At 51.6% G+C, this 12,794-nt stretch overlaps 1 protein-coding gene across 2 annotated transcripts in view; it reads left to right on the top strand.

The window, feature by feature from the left end:
- Window positions 1–12,794, top strand: part of LOC119864503 (calcium voltage-gated channel auxiliary subunit beta 4) — a 221,211-nt gene that overhangs the window by 88,297 nt on the left and 120,120 nt on the right. The window contains exon 1 of one of the 2 annotated variants that reach the window (XM_038565203.1): window positions 3,801–4,220. The exons of the other annotated variant lie outside the window; for it this stretch is intronic. Within the exon in view, the coding sequence (XP_038421131.1) occupies window positions 4,176–4,220 (45 nt within the window). The 5' untranslated portion in view covers window positions 3,801–4,175. Of the gene's footprint in view, window positions 1–3,800; window positions 4,221–12,794 lie in introns of those variants that run through there. 2 annotated transcript variants of the gene reach the window in all.

Raw genomic sequence — 12,794 nt, 5'->3', positions numbered from 1 at the left:
AATCGGGACAACTCTGGGCGGGAAATCAGACAGCAGATGCCCTTTGGCCTCCACGTCTCTGCACGTTGCCTCGGGCATGGCTTTCTAGAACTCAGAGCTAACCAGCGGGCTCTGGGCTTTCCTCGCCCTCTTCTCCCTCCCAGACGCGTGGAAAGGAGAAAGGCTGCTGCTTGGTATCCCCCTGCCAGTCCTCCGGCTGGTTGGGCCTCAAAGCCCACCCAGGTGAGGGAAGGGAACTCTGCGCCCCTGGGTTTGGAGCCAACCAAACCCAACTCTTGCCTTGAGTTACCCAAGAGAGTTTTCCGGATTCTTTGAGGACCGAAGCATTTCCTCCATCGAATTGGGCTCAGTTGGGACATTTGTCCGGGTGCAAGAGCTGCCTCCCTACCGAGAATCGTGTGGGCTTTACGAAGTAGAATCCCACAGGCAAGGCCTTGTCATCAAGTCTTTTGACTTTGAACTGGCGACTGCAACGGGAGGTGACTTGAAGGGAATTGGGTGAGACGCTCAGCAGCAAAATGGGGGGCGGCCTTTCCTGGGGCTCCGCAGGCTCCTCAACAGGAGAGGCAGGTGTGGCGCCAGAAACACCAACACGAGGCGAGCCGCGAGGCCTTCAGGCTTATTCTCACTGCAGCCCCGTGTGGGAGAAGTAGACGGGGCGGGGTGGTTCCTCTTCCTCTGCTCCAGCGCTCACGGACCTGGGGGACTCTCCAAGTCTAAACCCAGAGGGAGCCCGTCCCTTAGCTGGTTTTCACCCCTTGCTGCAGTGAGAATTGAAATTTGGGCCTCAGAACGTAGACCTGCTGGAATCCTGAGGCCCTTTCATCAAAAGCTGGGGACTTGGGACGCCTGCGGGGCTCAGAGGTTGAGCGTCTCCCTCCGGCCCAGGGCGTGACCCCGGGTCCCGGGATCGAGTCCCGCGTCGGGTCCCTGCATGGAGCCTGCTTCCCTCTCTGCCTGGGTCTCTGCCTCTCTCTCTCTGTCATGGATAAATACATAAAATATTTTTAAATAAAAGCTAGGGACTTGAGATGACCCGAGCCTGGCCCAGGAAGCTCCCAGGGATCTCTCCCTACTTCTCAGCCAGCTCTCAGTTCAGAGAATCTTGGACAAAGATGGTTTTAAATTCTCTTGGAGTTATGAGTTCATTTTTCTAGAAACTCCCCAGAGTTCCTTTGGGAAAGTCCAGGCTGGAGCTCCCCTAGGGTTCCCCTGGAGCTCTGGGGCTAGCCTGAGTCCTGGGTTGAAGCCTTTAGGTGGCCCGCGGGTGCAGCGCTGCTTCTGTGTAGACCTAAACCCTAGGGCAGATTCCTGAATCTTTTCACTCATTTTCTGTTGTCAGCTTGTGGGTGACCATGTGACTTGTGATGCAACCGTTTGTAGAATGAAAATGCGAAGAGAGAGGGAGGGGATTTTCCCACCAAAGTGATCTGTTTCTATTTTTACCAAATTCCTCCCGGAAATGTGCCCACTGTTTTTCATCCCTTATCTTGAAAACCCCATCAAGAAGGGAGCGGCGAGGGGATCCTGGCTGGTGCCGTTGGTAGAGCTTGCTGCTCTTGACCTCAGGGTTGAATGACTGAGCCCCACGCTGGGTGTAGCAGGCATTACTTAAAAATAAATATTTTTAAGGATTTTATATATTTCTTTATTTGAGAGAGAGAAAGAGCGAGCAAAGGGGAGGAGCAGAGGAAGAGGGACAGTAGGGCTTGATCTCACAACCCTGAGGTCATGACCTGAGCTGAAACCAGGAGTTGGATGCTCCACTGACTGGGTCCCTCGGGCGCCCCGTAAAATCGTAAAAAAAAAAAAAAAAGAAAAAAAAAGGGAAGGAAGAAGGGAGTGGGGAAGGAAGGTTCAAGGGTGAAAAGGTGTGGCTTTCAATGCACTCATTTAACCGACCCGGTATTAGGATGAGGCTGGGTCAGGTGAGCTCGGGCTCTCCGGCCGCTATAGCTGTTTTTAGTTCTGAGTCCAGCGTTTCTGCTGCTGTCCTGGGAGGCTGAGCAAGTCGCTGTCCCTGCTTCATATCTGTGCTCAGTCCTGCGGGGCCGGATGTCCGGCAGGGAGGAGCCCCGGGTGTCCCGTTCCATCCCGTGCCTCCCTCCTGACGTCCCGCTGGCTCCTGCGTGTCGGGATGTCCCTGAGCGAGCCTCGCTGCTCCCGACCCTGTGGACCCTCACATTAGCCGAGGCCCAGACATGCAGGGGAGGGCTGGGCCGTGTCCGGCTTCCCCGTAGGCAGCCGTCGTCTCAGCCGGGCGACTCGTGGACGTGGACGGCCTCTTGTTTTGCCCCCGCCGTGGCTGCCTGCTCCCAGGTGCTCAGGAATCCCCTCCACTCTCAGCTGAGGGTGACGCGGCGAGGTGATCCGGGGAATCTTAGGGACAGAGAGGAGCCCCTTGCCTCAACCTTCCGTGGGCTCTGGCGAAAATATCGTGTGGCTATGGTTAGTTATGACGACGGAGTTCGACGCCAGGCCTCGAGCGTCCGGATCCTCGGGCACAGTCCTCTTGGCGTATGGACGGGACAGGCTCCACCTAGGAACGACCTGCTCCAGGACCACAGTGTCGCAGGTAGAGCAGCCGCTGGTCCCCCTCCCCCCACCAAGGACCCTGCGGAGGCCCCGGGCTCCTCGCCACCCTCCCCTGCGTAGGCCCAGTGACCTCTGGGGTCCCGCAGGACGGCGCGTCCCTCTGGCGCCCTCGCAGTTGGTGGTGACCGGCTACTGGTGCTGTGGCCAAGGCACTGCGGCTGGAGGACGGCGGCCCAGTGCGGCCCAGAAGATGCTGCCTGGAGGACGGGCCTGAGTCCGGCATCCATCCCGTGCCGAGCAGGGCGCCCCCGTAAGGATCTGTGTCGCCCTGGCCACCTCGGGGTTCCCCCCGAGCCACAATGAAACGAGAAACGACGGTCCAGCAGCCTGGGGAGCGGTCGGAGCTGCAGCCAGGTGGCGGAGAAGCCGGTGCTGGAGCCGGAGCCCCGAGTTTCTGGGTCGCTGCCGCCCGGCGAGGTGGCTTCTCTAGACCACGCTCTTTGCCCATCACCAACCCCTTCCTTCCTGGCGTAGCATCGCTTGGCCGGAGCGCAGGGAGTGGCTCGGTGAGTCCCACCGTGGGACCGGCCTCGGCACACGGACTCGCGCGTGGGGGGCAGAGGGGGCGAGAAGGCCTCTCCGCTTGGGTTTGGGGGCCGCGCAGTGCTGTAGGAGGGCCGCCGCAGGTCTATGTGCAGAAAGGGGGGGGAAGGAGCGAGGCTACAGCACCAGCTGCCTCGGTTACGATGTCAAAGTCAAAAGACATTAACAGTCTTGGGCCTAAATAGAGGCCTTTGAGAGGCTTCCGTTGGCCTCTCTTTCAACTTCACTAGTTGGGTCACAGATACTGTCCTGCCGGTGGGGCCGAGACGCTTCAGCGAGAACCTTGGGAACTTTTACAGTAGAAATTCCCGCAGGAACTCGTACCATCTGTGTCACATCCATTCTTCCTTTACCTTGGTGGGGTTTTTTTGTTTTGTTTTGTTTTAGTTTTAAGTGACTTCTTGCCCTTTGGGCTTAAACCGCACCTGTTAAGCACAGATGTTGGATAGAAATTAGCATCGTTTGCCTGTCTTTGTACGATCTTCTCCTTTGCTTCCCCCGCCCCCCCCCCCACATGTTGTGAATTTGGCTAAGGGGGTGGGCAGTTGCATTTCAAGCGTTCGAGAGTCGGCCCTTGCAGACTTTGCAGGCGGCCTTCCGGCCCCCGAGGAGCGTGCGCTGCAGGACCGCGCGGTGCAGGCGAAACAGGAAGCAGCTCCTCGCTGGGGAGGACGCTCGAGCGAGGCCCCTCCGCTCTCGCTCCCTCCGAGGAGCACTCCTCCAGCTGACTGGAGCAGGGAGGCCGAGCCAATCACAGGCCGCTTTCCTAGCTCAGTCACCAGGCCGTGCTGGAGGACGGTTTCTGCTCTCCGATGCTCCGTGCTGGGAAGGCAGCTAAGATGCCAGGGCTCGAGCGCCTCCGGGGATAAGCTCCGCGGTGTGATGTGAGGCAGCAGCGGCGCCCGCCTGGCCAGCCCCGGGGTCCACGAGGCAAGGCGGTGCTTCCACGGGCCTTTTCTGTCGTCCGCCCGCAGCTGTGGCTTCCGTAGCAATTGTCTTTTCGCCTTGAAAGAGGTGCTCTGGCTCATCAGACCTCCATGTATGACAATTTGTACCTGCACGGGATTGAAGACTCGGAGGCTGTAAGTATTTTCAGGAGACGGCTGGTTCCCTCTCCCCTCCTCTTCCTCCTCCCACCCCCATCACCCCCCAACCCCATTTCTTAGGCAACGCAGGGAACATGGAGCTGAAAGCCAGCGTCGTTCGGGGGCTTGCTCGCCGCTGTGTGCACGTTCTCCGTGTAGTTCAGAGGGAGCTGAAATCCTGTTTTATTATATAATTTCTTGTCGAGCAGAAAAAAAAAAAAAGAAAAAGAAACCAGGGTGCCGGCGAAGGCATGTGGAGTGTGGAAGCCGTCGGCCGTATCCATCACTCGGTCCGCGTTCGCCCTCAGGGCTGGCTGCACCTCGTAGACCGGCTCCGACCGTGCACAAAGTGCCTGTGTTGCCGGTGGAAGGGTTCACAGCAAAGGCTCATTCATTATATAATACGCATGGCTTGTTGAGCTCGGTGAATGGAAGCTGCTCAGCCGCCGCCGTATTGTGCGCTCTCCGGCCGAACAAGGGGTGCAGACCCCCTGCCTCTTTGTTAAGGAAATCAGATGCCAAGGTTGTGGTCCTGGGCGGCCCGGGGCAGGGGCCGAGGGTCCTGGTCCTGGACTCCCCCGGGAGGGCCGAAGCAGGCTCACGTGTGCCTCGGCTCAGGAACCTAGACTCGTTCCCCCCCCCCCCGCCCCCCGCCCCCGAGGTCAGGCTCCTGGAATCTATTAAAATCAGGAGGAAAACGGTTTTCCGACATCCCTAAAAATCATACCACCAGGCTGGTGGCTTTTGAATCCAGGGTAAAGCTGGTGACCGAGTCTCGCTTTCACTCCTGCTGGTGGTGGTAGTTCTTGATTTTTCATCAATCGTGTGGAAACCTGGCCAGGTGAAATCTCTCGGGGTGGCTAACGGGACCTGCTGTGGGGCGTCTGGATCTCCCACGAGCGCAGTGCCGGACGTGTTGCCACCTTTGAAACAGGAACGTGTTATATAAGATTCCCTGGCCGACCCACCAGACAAACAGACCATCACAACAACCACAAAAAAGCCCCACGGGACGCGTCGGGGCAGACGTCCGTGTCAGACGGCGTGCTCTCTCCGGAGGGTAGACGTCCCCAGTCCTGATGAGGCACGTTCCGTTTCCCCTGCGGTCTGAGCGCTGGCTCCGACTCTAACTCTCTTTCTGCAAAGTCTCCCTGCTTGCTGCCCGGCGTGCTTGTAAATTATCACGCTGCCGCTCTGCTGCAAGGGACTGTAGCTCGCCCCACCGGTGGCTGAACCACAGCCCACGCTCGCGAGTGGGGTGGAAGAATGGGAGATGCGGCGATGGGAGTGGAGCAAACCAGCTTCCCCGGCGGGCTTCTTCAGGAGGCCCGGCGGTCTCTCATGCCCCGTCTGTCCACACTCGGTTATGAGACGCGTGATGCCTTACTGAATCGTAACTTTTATGTGCGACCATCGATTTTTAACTCTGGCACTGGATTGCACTTAAGTGGATTGGAGTTATTTCAGAATAACCAGTTATTTCAGAAGCTGGCCGGAAGGAGCAGAGCCGGCTAGGAACCGGTGCTTCCAGTACCTCGTTCTCTAGAACTGTGGGGATTTCAGCTGCACTGGTTCAGAGGGGAGCCATTAGAAGTACAAAAACATTTTTTTCCCCCTTTTGGTCCAGCCCCGTAGGACAGCCGAGCTTTCCTGTGGGGTGGGAAGTGCGGGGTGCAGTGCTCTGACTCTGGCGGTAGTTGATGGCGGGTAGAGCTAGGTACTGCAGTGCTGTACTCCTGGTGACTCAGTGGTGGCCAGCAGCCTGAGATGCTCGGGGATCTGCGGAGGCGAGGAAGGTGGGAAATCCAAGGAAAGAAGAGAGGCATCCGGCCAGCTCTCGCTTGAAAGTACGGGAGGCCCTCCGTGGGGTGGGATTGAAAGCGTGTCGCTTAAATCAGAGGGGGAGACAGGTGCTTGCAGGGGTGGCCTGACTCAGAACGCTCACTTGAGTCTATTTGTTTTTATAAGAAAGAATAATGTGATGTGTTACCCACGATGGTGTGACCAAAGCTTCAAGCCAGTGGAGAAGACTAGGCCTAAGTAGCTGAGCCGGTGAAGTGAGAGCTAAGGCCACACCTGGAGTGCCACATCCTCAGCAGGGTGTCTCAGTCCTAATGCATTTATGGCTGTAAGTGTGGGGCTTCGCCCAGAGTGGAGCAGAGCTCCTGGAGCCGGGCTGCTGCCCAGGTGTGGAGAGGCTTCCTCGGATGACCAGCTGCAGCGCAAGAATACACAGGCACTAAAAGCTGAGCAAGCACGCACTTTCTCGGGGGGGTTGGGGCGCCACCCGCCTATGTCCTACCACTCTGTGCTGTTGGGGTGCGCGGGGGGTTAACGTGTGAGAAGGGATTGCATTCAGTGCGCTCACACACGAAGTCTGCAACCAGGTGGTCTTGCCCAGGGCCCCATGAGACGTGCTTCTGAGTAAGGACAAAGCATGATTCCACACTGTTAGCACCTTTCATCCCCGCAGTAGCAGAGAGATTGGGGTCCCGTTATGCAAGGTCTTCCTTGAGATTCTGGTCCAGAGGCAGATATCATCCTTCTAACAGCCCAGCTTCTGGCTTGTAACCTCGGCCTGCCCCGCACCGTGCGAGTAGGGACAGAGGAGCGAGAGCCGTGCGGGGACACGCTCGAGTCTGGGCGGTTCTAGGGAGGCTTTTTGGACAAGTCCATTCGCTTCTGCTCTGGTTTCTAGGAAGAGTAGTTAGTTGTTTGCATCATTCGGAATACAAGGGAGTGCAGATGATTCAGTGTCCCGCAGCAAGGCTCCGCAGAGGATTGAGTGACTTCACGCAGAATGTCACGTTACTCCTTTTGTTACCTTGACGTGGATGATGAATGCGCGCTCCTGGATGAGTTCAGACCCAGACCAGGCCCGTTACGAGATCCTGTGCACAGACTCCTGCTACGTTGTCTTCTGTGTGAAGGTCGCCTTATCACACCTTCACTACCTGCACTTGGTCTTAATTCGGGTCCAGGTGGCCAAGGTGCTTTTTATGATGGGGCCTCCAGTGCACACTATGTGATTTCTCTAGTCTGATTTCACAATAGATTTTTAAAAAAATATTTTATTTATTTATTCATGAGAGACACAGAGAGAGAGAGAGGCAGAGACTCAGGCAGAGGGAGAAGCAGGCTCCAGGCAGGGAGCCTGACTCAGGACTCGATCCCGGGTCTCCAGGATCACGCCCTGGGCTGAAGGTGGAGCTAAACCCCTGAGCCACCGCGGCTGCCCTCACAATAGATTTTGATAGAGATCTGTTCCTTGGTATATATACACTTTTAATCAACGGATTCATTGTATATTTTGACGTTTGTGAAATCATGAGTAGATTTCTTTTTTCATTCGGTGGGTTTATTACACAGACAATAGCAGGGATGTTCTTTTGGGGATAGATGGAAGAAGCAGATAAGCAGGAAAAGTCACCTAAAAATCCACAGTGAGATATTCGGGGTTAACACGTTGATTCGTATCTTTTCAGACTATCACTGCGCATCTAACGTGAATATGTCGTTCTAACCCTGCTACTGCGTGTTGCATCCTAGGCCGTGAAGTGATGTTCTCAGCTGATAAGAGATTCAGGACATCAGGACTAGACCGGCCTGTGCAAAAGGTGCTTTGCCCAATTTAAAACTCCTACATGAACCTTTTGGAATTTTGAGCAGTTTAAATCCGAAATACAGATTCTTAGAGTACTTTGTAAAGTGAAGCCAGGGCTATTTGCACATAGAATCAATAGCTGATTTCTCTGACACGGTTGCTTCCGCTTTCAAACGCTTAAATTTCTGAAGTGCTTTGAGGGAGAGATCTGATCTTTTTCAGGGAAAAAAGATAATCAGATCATAACTCAGGGCATTTACTAGAGAGGAAAATGTAATCTTATAAGTGTTTTCGATCGTAGGAAGGAGCATAATGGGGGATCCCTGGCTGGCTCAGCAGTTTAGTGCCTGCCTTTGGCCCAGGGCGTGATCTTGGAGACCTGGGATCGGGTCCCACGTCGGACTCCCTCCATGGGGCCTGCTTCTCCCTCTGCCTGGGTCTCTGCCTCTCTCTCTGTGTCTCTCATGAATAAATAAATTAAATCTTAAAAAAACAACAAAAAAAAGAAAGGAGCATGATGTATTTACTAACATGGTTAGAAACCTTACAGATGCAAAAGTCAAAGTGAGGGTAAATCTTACAGACTGTAATGTGTGTGTAATATCTGTATGTATGTATAAGGGCACATGTTTAAATGTACATGCACGTATACATTATTATAACTACACGTTAGTTATTTGAACTATTCATTTTCTGGAAGCTGCACCACTATGTGTGTTTGCCTAACTGCCTGTGAGCACGTCGACGTGCTTGCACCGTGCACCCTGGTACGTCCGCGTGTAGGTCTGCTCCATGCTTTGCTGATTGTCAGTTAACGCTAAGTGGGGGATTTCTACCCTACAGCTTTTGGAGAAGGAGAATTAACTGCTTCTGACGTATAAAGAGAGATACCCGAGAGGGTTCAAAGGCACATGTCCGCAAGAGAATAAAGCGTTGCCACTTTCAAAGATACGACAAAGTTGTTTTAAACATGAAGATATGTCCTTGAGCTTCGTAGGAAGGAGGAGCCACTTCACACAGAAGGCTTTGTGTGTTGAGGGACCGTCGGAAAACCACTCTAGCGATATGAGGAATTAGATTCCTCTTGGAAATGGGGAGACTGGAGGGCTTTATGGTTTGGGAGATCAGAGGACATTCTGGGGTCAGGAGGTCTTTCTGGTCTACTTCTAGAGAATGAGACCTGGGCTGTTGGGGAACCCAGGGCCTGTTTGTTGGCATCACTGGCCGGAGAGGAAAAGCTCTCCGTTGCTCGTGGTTTGTGTAAGAATCGGAGGAAATCAACTCGTTTGACTCAGCTGAGTGAGTCTGGTCTTTGTTCAGAGGCTGAGTGAATGATGAGCAGGAACTTCAATCAGTCAGTTCTTGGCAATGGTGGTTTTCTAAAGTGCACAGTGAAATGATTTCTGGATACCGCTGTCACCGAGCTACGGAGAGAGACTCCTTAAATCTGATCCGAAGCCATGAATTTGGCTCTCCACGGCCCTGGGCCTGGCCTCTTTGTCACTTGCACTTCCCAGTGACAGCGGGACGTGTTAGGCTCTCTCCCCACCCTGGGTCTGGGGCGGATGCGTCTCCTCTCCCGCGGGTGTTCTCCTTCCGATGAGTCAGTCAGGATTCGACCGCGTGGTCCTGTGACTCCACGTGAGCTCCGTGAGCCTCACATTTTTCTCTGATACAAGATACTCTGCGGGAAGATGAGCTGTAGCTAGGAAATCACGTGCTTTTAGGGCAAGGGTGAGAGCGGCATGCCGGCCTCAGGCCTCCCGTTTCTGCCGGGTTCCTGCCCACTTGGTTTGTGTGTGGGCGGCTCTCGCATCGTTTTGTTCAAGCCTCCCTCTAATATCCCTCACCTGGGGACGCCGAGCCCCTCCACTGCACGAGCAGACGGCGCTGGACGGTCACTGTTTCTCGCTTCTCTCTCTTCCCTCCCCCACTGATCCTTCCCGGTGAGCGTCGCCTCACGAGCTCAGATATCCAGGAGGCTAAGTTAAAAATTATATCAGGAAAGTTCTGTAGATACGACTCTGCAGCTGATCTAAATCAGGCTGACTTACTTGCCTTTTTACTGTGCTCGCATCAGGCCGCGTTGACTTTAAAGGCAGTGACAGCCCTAAACTGCCACCCCGTAAGGGCACTGGCCTGTGATCTTACGTGAGATAGGGCTCCGGGGGGCCCCTGCTTTGTGGGGAACTTGAGGGAGTTTACAGTTCATATAAAATAACGGCAGGCGGATTGGGAGTTGGAGATTTTTATGCCCTGGACTTTGAACTTTTTAAGATTCTGAGCATGTGAGTCTAAGATAAAACCGTGCAGCCATTTCCCAGCACCTCTGGGGAGGCCCGAAGGAGCCGGCTCAGCTCACATCTAAACAGACCAGTGCTTGGTCCTACTCCACGTGGATTTATATTCTTTTATGACATAAATGTAATAGTCTTACTAATAAGCGTTTCTCGTCTTAAATGATGCCACGATGTCAGTGCGTCCCACATCCTATTTTTTCTCTCTTGCATCTGTTCAAGAAACAGCGAGGGGCACCTGGCTGGCTCAGTTGGCGGAGCATGCGACTCTTGATCTCGAGACTGTGGGTTTGGGCCCCACACTGGGCGTAGAGGTTCCTTAAAAAAAAAAAAATCTTTAAAAAGAAAAAAAATAGTGAAAAGTCTTAAACTTAAGACAGGATGTTTTGAATTTGCCTTCAGCCTTTCTGTTCAGGGAAATCGATGTAAGGGATACATCCTACCATGAATATTGACAACTATCGATTGCTCAGGAGCTTCGTTGTGTAGTTTGTGAATAACTTAGTTCTCTTATTTTGCCATTTTAATCCTATTACTCTTTAATCTTTCTTCTCTTTTTAGCTGGAGCGTCATATAATATAAGAAAATTCTGACCTTCAGTGTTCTTTCTCTATTAGCAGATTTGTTAAGTTTGGTGAATAAAAGGGTTGCAGTTAAAATCGTTTCTCAATGGTTTTTAAAATCACTTTTTGTACTTTGCATTAGGAGCAATAATGTATTTGAATAATAATTGAAAGCAGAGACTCATGCAAGACTGCCAGGGATTACGTCCTGGCTCCCCACTTCCCAGTCTGTGGCCTCGGTTTCCACATTACTGAAGTATCAATAATAACAAAACGTACATCTTGGGTGGTTTTGAAGATTAAATAGGGTAATATGTATACAGCTCTTAAAACACGTGTTTTCTGCTGTTCTGCATATCAGGAACACACTTAGGCTTTGGGATGCTCCTGTCTCTGCAGGTTTCAATAGTCCCATCGAGTCCTTTGGTTTATTTTCGGAGCATTTGCATGGTTTTTGACAGTGCTTTCCAAAAATACAGTGGTTGTCAAGTGAAAGAATATACTCATCTCCTAAGGCCTTCTGATTACTTTGTTGTATTTTATTTCAGAGAAGGGGGCAGTAAAGTATAATTGAAAGAGCACTAGGAGCTGGAAGTCTTGGTTTTTGCCATTTATTAGTAGTGACCTTGTCTGAGTCATACGATCCCTCCAATTTTAAATTTTCCCTCCTATAAAATGAAAATGGTTGATTAGATAATTTCAATGAAAACGCTTGATTAGATAATTTCAAACACATCTAAAATTCTGTTTGTTGATAAGAAGTTTCTTCAGCGTGGATATAAATGCCACCATATGCCGTTTGCTTCCTGAAACGATCAGTCACCGTGGTGTTTTGTGCATACTGAGTAAGGTCTCTGAGTATTTGGTCCTCACGTCTGGTTGGGCTTTTGGGAATCCTTGAAGGAGGAAGCTGTGTGTGGTGCACATCTTTGAGAGGACCAGATTTTTGAAAAGAGAGATGGTTTATTTAAGATTTTTAACTCTAAAGCCGAAAAGGATGCTCTGTCTATTGCTCATTTGCTTGCCAATACCCACAGTGCCTTTCCTGCCCACAGTGACTTGACCTGGAAACACTTGTCTCATCTCTAAAAAAAAAACAATAACAACAACAACAACAAAAAAACACAAAGGCAAACGGTTCCTGAGGAGTACGCTTCTCCTAACTCTTATTGATAAGCGAGGAGAGATATTTATTTCTGCTTTAAGTGATCTCTATCTTTCCTTCTTGGCTAAGTTGTCTTAGCTATACAGTAGGAGACTGTTGACCTCCCCCGCCCCCGGAAAAAAGGTTTAAATAATTGTTTTATGGTTGTTATGTTGCTTAATCATCAAGAATGTTTATTGTTTGGTGTTTTCTTGCTTTACAGAATTTTCTTCAGTTCATCATTGTCCTTTGGGGTGTACTAAAAGCAATAATCAATCAATTAGAAAACCCCAGGAATATAATAAATTTTTTTTAAAAAGCCATTATTTATTTTTTTTAAAGCCATTCATTAAAAGGAGTAACTGTGGCTGATCTGTTAAATTTTCTCCTATGGGCAGCCTGGGTGGCTCAGTGGTTTAGCGCCGCCTTCAGCCCAGGGCCTGATCCTGGAGACCCGGGATCGAATCCCGTGTCGGGCTCCCTGCATGGAGCCTGCTTCTCCCTCTGCCTGTGTCTCTGCCTCTCTCTCTCTCCTCTCTGTGTATTCTCATGAATAAATAAATAAAATCTTTAAAAAAATTTTTTTCGGGCAGCCCCGGTGGCACAGCGGTTCAGCACTGCCTGCAGCCCAGGGCGTGATCCTGGAGACCCAGGATCGAGTCCCCCATCGGGCTCCCCGCAGGGAGCCTACTTCTCCCTCTGCCTGTGTCTCTGCCTCTCTTTTTGCTTTCTCTGAATGAATAAATAAATAAATCTTTATTTATTTATTTTTTTAAAATTTTTTAAAAATAAATCTTTAGAAAAAAAAGGAAAAAAAATTTTTTTTCTTCTATGATAAAATGAAAAGCCAAGGATGGAAGAAAAGGAGCAACCTTTACCTCAGTCCAGTCTCTCAAATATTCCCTTAAATATTGTTTGAGTAAAGTAAGAGTTGGAACCAAATATCTACCACGAGGCTAGAAA

The sequence above is a fragment of the Canis lupus genome, chromosome 19 (genome assembly GCF_011100685.1).
Source record: "Canis lupus familiaris isolate Mischka breed German Shepherd chromosome 19, alternate assembly UU_Cfam_GSD_1.0, whole genome shotgun sequence".
In the NCBI taxonomy this organism is placed as follows: Eukaryota; Metazoa; Chordata; class Mammalia; order Carnivora; family Canidae; genus Canis; species Canis lupus.
The sequence above is the reverse complement of the archived record's forward strand: the minus strand, read 5'-3'. Positions and strand labels throughout refer to the sequence as shown.